The sequence below is a fragment of the Sapajus apella genome, unplaced genomic scaffold (assembly GCF_009761245.1).
Source record: "Sapajus apella isolate SASKATOON/1434 unplaced genomic scaffold, GSC_monkey_1.0 scaffold37, whole genome shotgun sequence".
NCBI lineage: Eukaryota > Metazoa > Chordata > Mammalia > Primates > Cebidae > Sapajus > Sapajus apella.
The window spans coordinates 14,640,855-14,656,188 of NW_022436977.1; the positions used below are offsets into that span (position 1 = coordinate 14,640,855).

The following is a 15,334-nucleotide window of genomic DNA, read 5'->3' on the forward strand; positions in this document are numbered from 1 at the left end:
CACGGGAAGTAGAGATTGCAGTGAGCCGAGATCACGCCATTGCACTCCAGCCTGGACTTCAGCATGAGACTCTTTCCAAAAAAAAAAGGAACGAAGGAAGGAAGGAGGGAGGGCGGGGACTCATACCCTTTACCTGTACCCCTTATTTCCACATCCCACCAGGACCCAAGTAACCACTAATCTTCTCACCATTAATCTTTTGTAGTTCTTTTACATTGCACAAGTGCTTGGCAAGGTGCTAGATATATTTATTAAGAGCTTAATACGTATTAACAATTGCATCATCTAACTTAATCCTTATCATAACTGTGAGGTCTGAGTGTTTATTATTATCTCAAAGCTGAGGATATTGAAACTTAAGATAGATTAAATCACTTATAACCAGTAAATGGTGAAACTAGCATTGTATCCTTGGATTATCATTTTAAAACTCATGCTCTTAATCTAACCTTTGTACCATAATATCTATTGTAGTAAACTGAATTTTTGAAGCTATGCAGTATCTATGAAGATATTTAAAATGTAATGGAAAGGCTTAACTTGTTGGGGCATGCTGCATGCTGGCTCCCTCACAAACTTTGCTGTATATTCTTTTAATAGCCTCTTTGCGTATCTCTCCACATTTTTCTTCAAGCTCATATAAATGTACAGATACATTACATTGTAGGGGCTTCTTGAGGGGTTATTATATAAAAATAGGATTATACTATAAATATCACTCTAAAACTTTTCTCACTATGGACATCTATTTTTTTTCTCTTTTTATTTTTTTTTTTATTCTTTTATTTTTGGTTCATTTGTTATTTTATGGATATCTTCTGTTTCTGGAGATAGACCTAGCTCTTTCTTTTGTGTAGCTGTGTATTGTGCATATCATAATGCAACAGGTACCTTATTGGTGGAGGTTGGGTTTTTTTGCTATTACATACAATATTGCAGTGAATATACTTGTACCTTTATTTTTGTGCTTTTGCATACTATATATGTAGATAAGAATTAGAGGATTCCATATATTAAAATTTTTGATAGATGCTGCTAATTATTTATTAAAAAGGTTATACTACTTGAACAGCAGCATGCACAGTTAGGACCCAGATCCTGATCTGGGTACCTTTCCTCTCCTCAAGGAGCTTAATAAAATGGCTGGATCTGGATATGTAGCAGATAAAGGACAAAGTCAGCCTAGGATACCTTGTGCCAAAAAAAACAAGAAGTCCTCAAAGATGAATGAAGTCTTTGTTTTTTGTGTGTGTTTTTTGTTTGTTTTTTACTGCTCAGAGTAAGACTGTGCCCATAGAAGGGTTTTTTTGTTTTGTTTTGTTTTGTTTGAGATGGAGTCTCACTCTGTCGCCCAGGCTGTAGTGCAGTGGCATGATCTCGGCTCACTGCAACGCACACTCCCCGGGTTCCAGTGATTTTCCTGCCTCAGCCTCCTGAGTAGCTGGGACTACAGGCATCCACCACCACACCCAGCTAATTTTTGTGTTTTTAATAGAAAGGGGGTTTCACCATGTTGGTCAGGCTGATCTCAAACTCCTGACCTCAAGTGATCCACCCGCCATGGCCTCCCAGAGTGCTGGGATTACAGGCATGAGCCACTTCATCTGGCCTAATTTTTGTATTTTTGGTAGAGACGGGGTTTCGCCATGTCGGCCAGGCTGGTCTGGAACTCCTGACCTCAGGTTATCCACCCATCTCAGCCTCCCAAAGTGCTAGTGTTACAGGTGTGAGTCTTGTATAAAGGATACAAAGGGTCAGCTAGAAGAGGCTCTAAATGACCAAATTTGGGACAGTTTGGATATCAAACAAATCATTGTAATTATACCACCCTGAATTTTTTAAAACATAAATTCATCTCTATTGATACTAAAAGATGGTAGGGGAAAGAGTAGAGCTCTTTTAAAAAGAAGGATACGGCTGGGCTTGGTGGCTCATGCCTGTAATACCAGCACTTTGGGAGGCCGAGGCGGGTGGATCACTTGTCAGGAGTTCAAGACCAGCCTGGCCAACATGACAAAACCCCCTATCTACTCAAAATACAAAAAAACTAGTTGGGCATGGTGGCAGTCACCTGTAGTCCCAGCTACTCTTCAGGCTAAAACAGAAGAATCGCTTGAACCCAGGAGGCAGAGGTTGCAGTGAACTGAGATCATGCCATTGCACACCAGCCTGGGCAACAATAGCGAAACTCCATATCAAGAAAAAAAAAATGGAGACTAGCCAGTAAGGGTAGGAGGAAAGACAATATTTTAAAAATTCACCATCTTGTAATCCTCAGTATGACATGGGAAATTACTTTTAGGCAAGGATCATCATGGAGGCTAATATCCTGGTGAGAAGAAGCTGTTGGGCTGTTCACATGGTGTCGTAGATTACTTATTTATCAAAAATAAAAGGGAAAAACATATCTTTACACTGGAGAAATCCTACAGTTACCACCTTAAGCAGATCGTCAAATCAGCAACACTAGTGCAGGAAATCATGGTGTTAATGTGTTATTTTGTTGGATGCAGTAAGAATTGCCCAATTCACTTGTGAAACATTCTTTCCAAAAATAAACCCTCCTGTTTATCTGCAGGATTACTTTCTATAGTTAGAATTGAAAATGATTCTACTATTATGACCTTCCTTAGGTAGGTTATGTTAGTGACTTTTCTGAGTCCCAGAGCCCTTGTTTGTAAAACAGGGACACTGAATCAGAAAAATGTATTAAAGTAACCTAGCATGTAGTTTGTTATATCGTAAGAATGTAACGTTATTAGTTCAGCTCTGCTGTCAGAATCCAGTTATAGCCACCAAGTATATAGCTGAATGAAAACTGTATTTCTCTTTTTCTCATCTTATTTTCTTATCTAATTCTATGTAAGGTAGTGGGAAATGAGACAAAGCTTTTCTTTTTCGGTACTTTAAATTCTGGTTTGGTCTTTTTGAATAGGCAGTTGGAGAATGTTGAAAACATGAGCAAGAATAATTTACTTCAAGTTCCAGCTGGTTCCCTTCCAAAGATAGCCCTTAGAAATAATAATGTACTTTTTTTCTTTGTACTCTAGTTCCTAGTAGAATATGGAAGGTGAGACAGATTGAGGGATTTTGAGTACATGTCGTTTTATAGAATATAAACAGTGGCCGGGTGCAGTGGCTCACGCCTGTAATCCCAGCACTTTGGCAAGTCTGGAGTCCAAAACTAGCCTGACCAACATGGTGAAACCCTGTCTCTACCAAAAATACAAAACTTAGCCAGGCGTGGTGGCATGCACCTGTAGTACCAGCTACTTAGAAGGCTAAGGCAGGAGAATTGCTTAAACCTGGGAGGTGGAGGTTGCAGTGAGCCAAGATCGTGCCACTGCACTACAGTCTGGGTGACAAAGCAAGACACAGTCTCAAATAAATAAATAAACAAACAAATAATGAAGTAGTAATTCATAGGAGACTGGAATGGAAAGTTTCCAGCTGTCAAGGGAGGACTGAAGTTACATCATAGCAAGACTCCTCCCTGGGGTACGACCCTTATAACAAGTCATAATTGTTATTCCCTTAAGAAAGTGACCTATTTTCCTTAAAGAAGGTGTGCTAGGCAATTATGTATAGTTTTAATATTCCTAAGCCTCCTTTTTATTTCCTCAAACAAGATTAAATAAATTCATGGAAGGCTATCCCTCTCAAGGAAATGTGATCAACCCTGTATATAAATAGCTTTATTAATATCCTTAGTTGTTGGAAAGCCAAATCATTGCTGGTTTGAAAGTTATTGTTTGTCTTCTAGACAGCCGCTCAGGAAGCAATCTTGCATGCATCTGGAAATGGCACATCCAAGGACTACTGCATGCTTTATAACCCTTATTGGACAGCTCTACCAAGTACCCTAGAAAATACAGTAAGTAAATCACAGTTACTATTCATAAACATAAAAATAGTGAAGAAGGCTGGGTACAATGACTAATACCTGTAATCCCAGCACTTTGGGAGGTCAAGATGGGAAGATTGTTTGAGACCAAGTGGTCAAGACCAACTGGGCAATGTACTGACACCCTGTCTCTATTAAAAAAAAAAAAAAAATTGAAGAAGTGAGAATGAGTGATAATTGTGTTTTATTGTATGAAACCATTATAATATACGGTTGTTAATAAATAATAATTTTATTGATTTTTCTCACATGTTTTTCTCTCTAGGAAAATAGAGAATTTTAAATACTTAATTCTAAGCCTAGATATTTCTAGTTTAAAAGATATTGTCTTAAACCAATATTGATAACTGAATGCAGTATTTATAACTGAATGCATTTAGGATGAAATATGATTTTTATCATGTTAAAAAGACATTTCTTATTTTCAGACTTCCATTAATTTGATGAATCTGACCTCCACACCACTATGCAACCTTTCTGATATTCCTCCTGTTGGTATAAAGAACAAAGCAGTTGTGGTGCCATGGGGAAGCTGCCATTTTCTTGAAAAAGCCAGAATTGCACAGAAAGGAGGTGCTAAAGCAATGTTAGTTGTCAACAACAGTGTCCTAGTAAGTTATAAAAACAATCATAACTTATTTTGAGCTTATGATGTGAAATTTCACAGAAATGGAATAAACGTCTTTTATATGGTTTAGAGGCTGGGTTTTGAGTAATCTGATAGCAAGATTCTTTGCAAATAAATAAGACCTCATAGGTATTCACTTGGAAAGTTTTGCAGGTTTTCTATTCCTAGAACAGGTAAGACTTTGTTAGGAGCAAATACATATATATGCATATATATAGACATATGTGTATTATGCTTACATAATAGGATATATATCATATTATAAATGCCATGTGTGATAGCATTCATCAATTTAAGTTCATGTTAAAAGGATTCAATTTTGAGAACTTACAGAATATTAAGAAAGAATACCTGAAATTTTGTCTTATAACTTAAAGAAATATATAATATTTATATTTATTGGAATAGTATTTTAGTATTTTATTCTATAAACAGTAGTTAATAAGTTTTCATAATTTTTTTTTTTTTTTTTTTTTTTTTAGTTTCCTCCCTCAGGTAACAGATCTGAATTTCCTGATGTGAAAATACTGATTGCATTTATAAGCCACAAAGACTTTAAAGATATGAAGCAGGTAAATTAGTAATTACATATTAGATAAAGTTTATAAATAATATATCTCTTTATTTTTAATCACTGCTATTTAATTTTGAGTGTTACATTTGCTCCATTTGCTAACAAGAGAGTATAAGGCCTGTCAAGTTTTTCTTTGGAAAGTACTCATCTCTCATTTGGCACAACGTGTCTCAAAGCCTACTAAGCCTGAGAAAGGATGTTTGTCTCCAGTTCTTTAAAAATCTCTTGTCTCAAGAATGCACTCTAGAAAAAAAGGAAAAAAAAATGTCATGTCATTTATTTTAGCTTTAAATTCTTAAACAAAATGTGATTGTGTGGAACGCTGCACTTTCAAGATTTTATAAACCAAAGCGTATCATACTTTTGACTAGAGAATATATTACATCATCAGACAATAATTCTAGTCTTCTTGACTGTCTGATGTATAATATCCATTCCAGAGTAAAATGTGGACTGTTGCTGTTATGACTATAGTACAGAGAAAAGTTATTCCTGTGTTTAACTGTTATTTTGCCTTTCAGACTCTAGGAAATAACGTTACTGTGAAAATGTATTCTCCATTGTGGCCTAACTTTGATTATACTATGGTGGTTATTTTTGTAATTGCTGTGTTCACTGTGGCATTAGGTGGATACTGGAGTGGACTAGTTGAATTGTAAGTTTAATTAACTTTAGCATTTTTGTAATAAATGGTTAAGTTTTTTTGCAATCATTGTAATCATATAACAACGTTTAAAAATGTTATCTGCCCTCAGAATATGATGCCAGTAAGCCCAGTCTGCAGGTTTGTTCTCATGTAGATCACTTACATTTTCACTAAGAAAAGATTCATAGATTTCTCTAACTCTTCCAATGGCAGAGGAACAGAGACTCACATCAGAGACTTTTTTTTTTTTTTGAGACAGAGTCTCACTCTGTCACCTAGGCTCGATTGCAGTGGTACGATCTCGGCTTACTGCAACCTCCACCTCCCAGGTTCAAGTGATTCTCCTGCCTCAGCCTCCTAAGTAGCTGGGACTACAGGCACGCACCACCACGTTCGGCTAATTTTTTGTATTTTTAGTAGAGACGGGTTTTACCATGTTGGCCAGGATGGTCTCGATCTCCTGACCTCGTGATCTGCCCACCTGGGCCTCCCAAAGTGCTGGGATTACAGGCGTGAGCCACCACGCCCAGGCTCCATGTTTGTTTTTAATTTTGCTTCATAAAAACCACTGATAAATTGAGGCATCTCTCAAATATAGGATTTCTCACATTAAAAATTATATTTTCTTTTTTTTTCTTTTTAAGATGGAATCTCGCTCTGTCACCCAGGCTGGATGATCTCACCTCACTGCAGCATTTGCTTCTTAGGTTCAAGCAATTCTCCTCCCTCAGCCTTCCGAGTAGCTGGGATTACAGGTGCCTGACACCATGCCTGGCTAATTTTTGTATTTCTAGTAGAGATGAGGTTTCACCATGTTAGGCAGGCTGTTCTCGAACTCCTGACCTCAGGTGATCCACCTGCCTCGGCTTCCCAAAGTGCTGGGATAACAGGCGTAAGCCACCATGCTCGGCCTAAAGCTTATATTTTCTACCCTTGACAACATAGTGAGACCTCATCTCTACTAAAAATAAAAAATAGCCAGGCGTATTGGCACACGCCTCTATCCCCAGCTACTCAGGAGGTGGAGGTGGAGTGATTGCTTGAGCCCAGGAGTTCCAGCAGTCCAACCTGGGTAACAGAGAGAGACCTTATCTGGAAAAAAAAAAAAAAAGCCAGGTGCAGTGACTCATGCCTATAACCCCAGTCCTTTGGGAGGTTGAGGTGGGCAGTTCACTTGAGCCCAGGAGTTCAAGACCAGCCTGGGCAACATGGTGAAACCTTGTCTCAGCTCTATGTGGTGGCTCACACCTGTAATCCTAGGTCTTTGGGAGGCCGAGGCAGGTGGATCACCTGAGGTCAGGAGTTCAAGACCAGCCTGGCCAACATGATGAAACCCCGTCTGTACTAAAAATACAAAAATTTAGCCAGGTGTGATGGTCACAGCTACTACAGGCACACACCACCACACCTGGCTAAAGGCAGGAGAATCACTTGAACCCAGGAGGTGGAAGTTGCAGTGAGCCAAGATAGTGCCACTGCACTCCAGCCTGGGTGACAGGGGGAGACTCCATCTCCAAAACAAAAAAATGAAAAACAAAAATTATATTTTCTAAATATTTTTATTGAAAGAAATGAATAAACCACAAACTGCATTGTTTGCCATAAATTCATACATCGAAAAGTAGAACACAATCCAACTGAATCTGTATATCCTCCTTCTTCTCCAACAATAGCTTTAAATGTTTTCTATGTACTTTATAAGTTTTATTAAAATTAGTTCTAATGTATGCAGATTAGGGGAAACAAGTTATAATTATCTTTCAAGTAACCTTCTACAAACTTCTAACCCTACTGTCCCCGTATATCTCCTGCTAAAGTGAATAATGATGTAATGTACTATTTGTGGGGGCCCAAAGCATCTGTAATCTTAATTTCCTGAATAGCCAAAGATTTCAACTTTCTGCCAATTTAAACAAAAAGACTCAAATGGCCAAAATTATACAGTTAGAGGAAAAATCTATAGCATGAAGATTAGTTTAAATTTTTTTTTTTTTTTTTTTTTTTTTTTTGAGACAGAGTGTCGCTCTTGTTACCCAGGCTGGAATGCAATGGCGCAGTCTCAGCTCACCGCAACCTCCGCCTCCTGGGTTCAAGCAATTCTCCTGCCTCAGCCTCCAGAGCAGCTGGGACTACAGACGCGCACCACCATGCCCAGCTATTTTTTGTATTTTTAGTAGAGACAGGGTTTTACCATGTTGACCACGATGGTCTGGATCTCTTGACCTCGTGATCCACCCGCCTCGGCCTCCCAAAGTGCTGGGATTATAGGCGTGAGCCACTGCGCCCGGCCAGATTAATTAAAATTTTAAAGCATGTCATATTTTAATTTAAATATAGAAATTTCATATGTACATAAAATTTGGATTTTCCTATTTAATAGTAACCTGAACTTGGTCTCCCTACAGTTTTGTACCTTTGGCTCTAAATTAAAATAGGCAATATACTATAGAAGAGTCAATGTATATTCATAACTCACAATGAAAAACAAAAGAAAAAAAATGTGCCCAGAGCATATTATTTCATGTGTGAAGGGCAGAATATGTTTCCCTTGGGAATTGATGCATAGCTTTCCTTTAAAAGGTCTTATTTGTAACTAAATGAAGCTAGGGTTATTTGTAATTTCTTAAATACTAAAATTTGACTGACTTACATGAAGAGGGAAATTTTAGGGTTTAACAAGTGTAGGTTCCTGGAGTGTTGAGCTGTAAACATTTTACGTACTTGGAAAGCATGTTTCAACATATATCAGTCACATCTTTCATATGAGTAAGCATGTTTCTGTCCTTCATTATTAATCTTTATTCTTTTTCTTTTTTTTTTGAGATGAAGTCTCATTGTGTCCCCCAGGCTGCAGTGCAATGGTACAATCTCAACTCACTGCACCCTCTGCCTCCCAGGTTGAAGAGATTCTCCTGCCTCAGCCACCCAAGTAGCTGGAATTACAGGTGTGAGTCACCACACCCAGCTAATTTTTTGTATTTTTTTTTTAGTAGAGATTTTTTAGTAGAGATGGGGTTTTGCCATGTTGGCCAGGCTAGTCTTGAACTCCTGACCTCAGGTAATCCACCTGCCTCGGCCTTCCAAAGTGCTGGGATTACAGGTGTGAGCCACTGTGCCCGGCCTGATTTCTGCATTTTTAACAAGTTCCCAAGTGATTTTGCTTGCCCATGAACCACACTTTGAGTTTAGCAAGACAAGCATTTTTTTTTTTTTTTTTTTTCCCCAGACAGAGTCTTGCTCTGTTGCCAGGCTGGAGTGCAGTGGCTCACTGCAACCTCTGTCTCCTGGGTTCAAGTGGTTCTTCCACCTCCACCTCCCGAGTAGCTGGGACCACAGGCGCATGCCACCACACCCGGCTAATATTTGTATTTTTAGTAGAGACAGGGTTCCACCATGGCCAGGATGGTCTCAATCTCTTGACCTTGTGATCTGCCCGCCTCAGCCTCCCAAAGTGCCTGGATTACAGGCGTGAGCCACCATGCCCGGCTGGCAAGCTTTTTTATATACATGCTAGGACAAGTTCCTCCTTGAGGAAATTGGAAATTGGAGGAGAATATATACCAGCTTTTTTATTCGAAAAACATGACGATAGAGCAGAAACAAGTAATTTGTTGCCTTCAGTAACCAGACTGGGAAATGAAATGTCCCATATCTGCAGGATCATGGGTTTTTAAATTGAGGAGGCTGATTCTAAGGGCAAAATAAAGACAGAGAGAAGTAAGTGTATGTGGGAGGACAAGGGGGTGGTGACCATATGGAGAAAGAGAATATGAATCAGTGATATAAAGGAAAAAGTTCCATAAAAAGAATTATTGCAAACATAAGGCACATCATTTAGCAAGTAAAGACAATTGGAGGGAAAGAGAATAAGGCTTAGGGAAGGGAAAATTTGTCAGAACAGGGCCTCACAACCCAAAATTACTCTACCAGGTGAAAGATGTACCTTAAGCAAAAGGGATAGATACCTGGGCTCTATGGAAAGACTTTTCAGTAGAGTGTTAACTTTTTTTTTTTTTTGAGATGGAGTTTCACTCTTGTTGCGCAGGCTGGAGTGTAATGGCACCATCTCGGCTCACTGCAGCCTCTGCCTCCTGGGTTCAAGCAATTCTCCTGCCTCAGCCTCCTGAATAGCTGGGATTATAGGCATGCACCACCATGCCCAGCTAATTTTTGTATTATTAATGGAGATGGGGCTTCAACATGTTGGCCAGGCTGGTCTTGAACCCCTGACCTCAGGTGATGAGCCTGCCTTGGCCTCCCAAAGTGCTGGGATTACAGGCATGAGCCACCACGCCCAGCCTAAAATCTTTTTTGTTGTGTTTTTTTTTGTTTTTTGTTTTTTTGAGACGGAGTCTTGCTCTGTCAGCCAGACTGGAGTACAGTGGCACAATCTCAGCTCACTGCAACCCCCCGCCTCCTGAATTCAAGTGATTCCCCTGCCTCAGCCTCCCACGTAGCTGGGACTACAGGCGCGGGCGACCATGCCTGGCTAATTTTTTATATTTTAGTAGAGGTGGGGTTTCACCATGTTGGCCAGGATGGTCTCAATCTCCTGACCTCGTGATCTGCCTGCCTCGGCCTCCCAAAGTGCTGGGATTACAGGTGTGAGCCACCACACCCAGCATAATCTTTTTATAATAAGGTCAGTGGTCAAGCTTAGGTTCGTATTGCCTATGGCTCTCAAGCTGATATGAAAGTACTTTTTCTTTTTTTTCAAAAAAGATGAAATGTAATTTTTTTTTTTTAAACCCGATTTATTTTTTTTGAGATGGAGTCTCACTCTCACCCAGGCTGGAGTGCAGTGGCATGCCATCTTTACTCACTGCAATCTCTGCCTCCCAGGTTCAAGCAATTTTGCTGCCTCAGCCTCCCGACTAGCTGGGATTACAGGCCTGCGCTACCACACCTGGCTAATTTTCATATTTTTAGTGGAGATGGAGTTTCGCCTTGTTGGCCAGGCTGGTCTGAACTCCTGACCTCAAGATCCTCCTGCTTCGCCCACCTCAGCCTCCCAAAGTCCTGAGGTTACAAGTGTGAGCCACCATGCCCAACAGAATTATAATATTTTAATGTGATATAAATCTAATACTGTACTCTGCATGCTTTCCTTCAAGAAATTGCCTGTGCTTTTTAGTCTAATGACTATGAATATATAAATATTTAATTATTACGGCTTATAGGTGTATTGTGCCAAAAAGGTGTCTTTAAATATATCTCTGCAGTGACAGATACTAAAATTAGCACCTTTTTACACTCAGGTACCACATTTATAGAAATTTAATACCCTGTCATTCAGCTCTAGAGTTTCAGGGGAGGTGCTAGTGTATCTCCATCAACTCTCTCCTTGCTCTTTTCCCAGGCAACCTACTTAGAATCACAGATGCTTAATATGGTGGCCATCTCAGGCAACATTTTTCTAATAAGAAAGTGGCTTGTTGGTACACAGCTGGCAAATATGCAGTTCAAAAGGAACAAACTGGGCCAGGCGCAGTGGCTCACGTCTGTCATCCGAGCACTTTGGGAGGCTGAGGCAGGCAGATCACAAGGTCAAGAGATGGAGACCATCATGGCCAACATGGTGAAACCCTGTCTCTGCTAAAATATAAAGAAATTAGCTGGGCATGGTGGTGCACACCTGTAGTCCCAGCTACTCGGGAGGCTGAAGTGGAAGAATCACTTATATCTGGAGGCGAAAGTTGCAGTGAGCAGAGGTTGCAGTGAGCTGAGATTGTGCCATTGCCCTCCAGCCTAGTGAGAGAACGAGACTTTATTTCAAAAAAAAAAAAAAGAAGAAGAAAGGAATAAACTGTTTTAGGCCAGGCATGGTGGCTCATGCCTGTAATCCCAGCACCTGGGGAGGCTAAGGCAGTTGACTCACTTGAGCTCAAGTGTTGTGACCAGCCTGGGTAACAGGGCAAAATCCTGCCTTTTTTAATTTTTAAATTTAATTTTTAAAAATACCTTAAAAGAAATAAACTTTTTTAAACCTAAAGTTTGTATTGAGCTCAGACCTAATGAGCAGGGTCAGGATTTGCACAGGAGGGAGCAGAGTTTAGAACAGGGTTATTGAAAAGTATTCAGTAGTAGTAGTAATAATATGTCACTGGTTGCATATAACTAGGAGAAGACAGTAAGGTTGACAACAGAGATTGCCCAACAAATAGTAGTTGCAGCTCTTTTCCTCTTCGACTTCTGTTTCTCTTATTAGCTCTGTGGCCTAGCAAGGGTTGAGACAATATTTTGCTATCTTAAATAAAGGTAGGATAAAGTTACATCTTGAATTTCTTTTGAATCCTTCATAATACACTAATGAATATAGACTAGGCATATAGTAAATGCTAAGTTGATTGAGAGGATAATTTAGAGTTTACATTTAAGAGAAGAATATTTTTAGCCGGGCATGGTGGGGCACACCTGTAATTCCAGCATTTTAGGAGGCTGAGGCAGGCAGATCACTTGAGGTCAGGGGTTTGAGACCAGCCTGGCCAACATGGTAAAACCCTGTCTCTACTAAAAATACAAAAATTAGGTGGGACACAGTGGCTCGTGCCTGTAATCCCAGCACTTTGGGAGGCCGAGGCAGGCAAATCACAAGGTCAGGATGTCGAGACCATCCTGGCCAACACGGTGAAACCCCATCTCTACTAAAAATACGAAAAAATTAGCTAGGTGTGGTGGTGTGCACCTGTAGTCTCAACTACTCTGGATACTGAGGCAGGAGAATCACTTGAACCTGGGAGGCAGAGGTTGCGGTGAGCCGAGATCGCGTCGCTGCACTCCAGCCTGGCAACAGAACGAGACATCGTCTCAAAAAAAAAAATAATAAAAAACAATTACCTGGTATGGTGGCACGCGCCTGTGGTACCACCTACTTGGGAGGCTGAGGCAGGAGAATCTCTTAAACCCAGGAGGCAGAGCTTGCATTTAGCTGAGATCTCATCACTGCCCTCCAGCCTGGGCGACAGAGCAGGACTCTTTCTCAAAAAAGAAAGAGAAGCTACTTTTAGAAGTACTTCACTATCTGTAAGTTGATAATAGTAAGTTTGTAAGAAGCATTGGCTTTAATTTGAAATTTATTATGTCAATATAATTTTCAAATTAGATATTGTAAACATCCACAAATATTAATTTGTTTATATAATGAATATCTCTTTCAACAATTTTACCTGCAGAAAAAAATGTTTTAAAAGTTAGTGGTTAGGAACAAATCATCTCTGGAGGATAGTACTTAAGGGGTTTTTAGTTTCTAGATTAATTTTTTTTTTTTTTTTAATTGAGGCAGAGTCTTGCACTGTCACCCAGGCTGGAATGCAGTGATGCGATCTTGGCTCACTGCAGCCTTCGCCTCCTGGGCTCAAGCAATTCTCTTGTCTCAGCCTTCCGAGTAGTTGGGACTACTACTAACAGGCACACACCACCACGCCTGGCTAATTTTTGTAATTTTAATAAAGATGGAGTTTCACCATACTGGTTAGGCTGGTCTCGAAATCCTGACCTCAGGTGATCTACCCGCCTCGGCCTCCCAAAGTGCTGGGATTACAGGTGTGAGCCACTGCATCCAGCCTAGATTAAAAATTTCTTCTAGATTAAATATTTCTTTTTGGGGTGCAGTTTTTAAAAAGTACATTAGTTGCTATAACAAGATATCTTAGGCTGGGCGCAGTGGCTCACACCTATAATCCCAGCACTTTGGGAGGCCAAGGCGGGTGGATCACCTGAGGTCGGGAGTTCAAGACCAGCCTGACCAACATGGAAAAACCCCATCTGTATTAAAAATACAAAATTAGCCAGGCGAGGTGGCACATGCCTGTAATCCCAGCTACTCAGAAGGCTGAGACAGGAGAATCGCTTGAACCTGGGAGGTGGAGGTTGCGGTGAGCCGAGATTGCACCATTGTACTGAAGGCTGGGCAACAAGAGCAAAACTCTGTCTCCAAAAAAAAAAAACAAAAAACAAAAAAAACCAAGATTATCCTAGAAAAATAATAAAAAATATTTTGATAAAAATACATTGCTTTCTTAATCAGAAACTAAATTGGTGTTAGAGAGAGATTTTTTTAAATAGCTATGCTTGGCTAAGATTTGCTAAAGTTCTTGTGTGTTTATACAGGGAAAACTTGAACGGAGTGACAACTGACGATAGAGAAATGAGGAAAAAGAAGGAAGAATATCTAACATTTGGTCCTCTTACAGTTGTAATATTTGTGGTCATCTGCTGTGTTATGATGGTCTTACTTTATTTCTTCTACAAGTGGTTGGGTAAGAAGTCATATTTTACGTTTGCTATTGTTAACATACATTCTTTTCATTGATTAATACTAGATTTATCTTTTCCTTTTGGCCATTCTACCTGGAAAACTTACATGAATAATTTGGTTAATATTAATTTTTTAATTGTCTCACTGACTAATACTAGATTTATCTTTTCCTTTAAGCCATTCTACCTGGAAAACTTACTGTATAATTTTATTAATATTTTTTTTTAATTGTCAGAGTGTTAGGTCTCTGTTACTCTGAGATAAAAAATACTCAGATTAAAAATACTCTCTGTTTTCAGATGAGAACACTTCTTCATGGATGACTTGAAATAGTTGCCATGGTCCCTAAGTTTTTCTCTCTGTAGATGAAGAATGATATAGCTCAGTATCTAAGCAGTGGACTAAGGAGTTCTTGGTGGCTGTGTTTAGTTATGTGAAATAGAATATTATTCAAATTATGATGTATTGCCTCTACTTACTCCCAAAATATAGCTGTTTGCAAATAAAGGTGTTTTATTGCTTGAATTTTATTTTACTTATATCGGCAGTTAGGATCATATTATATCTGAAGACACACAGGTACTTCCCTGTGATCTAGAAAGTAGTAGCTATTCCTTTATTTCCTTGAAGAAAGTGGGAGTAGAACTGTAATGGCTTGTCCATCTCCTGAACTGTCTTATTGATGGTCTAACAGAATGAAAATTTGCCATCCCCGGACAGTATACAACACAAAGAGAAGGGAAACCAGAGAAAAAGAAGTGTACCTGATAAGAACTAGCAAAAAGCCCATTTAAGAACCACTAAAGGCTTCCACGCTTATGTGTATAGCATTAGCACAAATTTCTGGTTTAGAAAACTAGGCCTTGGGGTTTGTTTCATTCAGTTTTTGTTCAGTTTCTCTTGTCCTGTGACAGCATTTTAAAAACTAGACCTATGACATCTTTTATTGGTTTGTTTGTTTGTTTTTTGAGATGGAGTCTTGCTCTGCTCTATCACCCAGGCGGGAGTGCAGTGGTACAATCTGGCCTCACTGCAACCTGTGCCTCCCACATTCAAGCCATTTCCCTGCCTCAGCCTCCTACGTAGCTGGGACTACAGGCGCATGGCATCATGCCCAGCTAATATTTGTATTCATATTTTATTTATTTATTTATTTATTTATTTATTGAGCTGGAGTCCTGCTCTTGTCACCCATGCTGGAGTGCAATGGTGCAATCTCGGCTTACCACAACCTTTGCCTCCAGAGTTCAAACGATTCTCTTGCTTCAGCCTCCCAAGAAGCTGGGATTACAGGCATCTGCCACTATGCCCAGCTAATTTTTGTA

General features: G+C 39.6%; 1 protein-coding gene across 3 annotated transcripts in view; it reads left to right on the top strand.

Moving 5' to 3' along the window:
• Positions 1 to 15,334, top strand: part of SPPL2A (signal peptide peptidase like 2A) — a 57,832-nt gene that overhangs the window by 12,388 nt on the left and 30,110 nt on the right. For all 3 annotated transcript variants that reach the window (XM_032297478.1, XM_032297476.1, XM_032297477.1), the window contains exons 2-6: positions 3,764 to 3,874; positions 4,333 to 4,515; positions 5,015 to 5,104; positions 5,628 to 5,761; positions 13,862 to 14,010. In XM_032297478.1, coding sequence (XP_032153369.1) covers positions 3,764 to 3,874; positions 4,333 to 4,515; positions 5,015 to 5,104; positions 5,628 to 5,761; positions 13,862 to 14,010 — 667 coding nt within the window. The remainder of the gene's footprint in view (positions 1 to 3,763; positions 3,875 to 4,332; positions 4,516 to 5,014; positions 5,105 to 5,627; positions 5,762 to 13,861; positions 14,011 to 15,334) is intronic.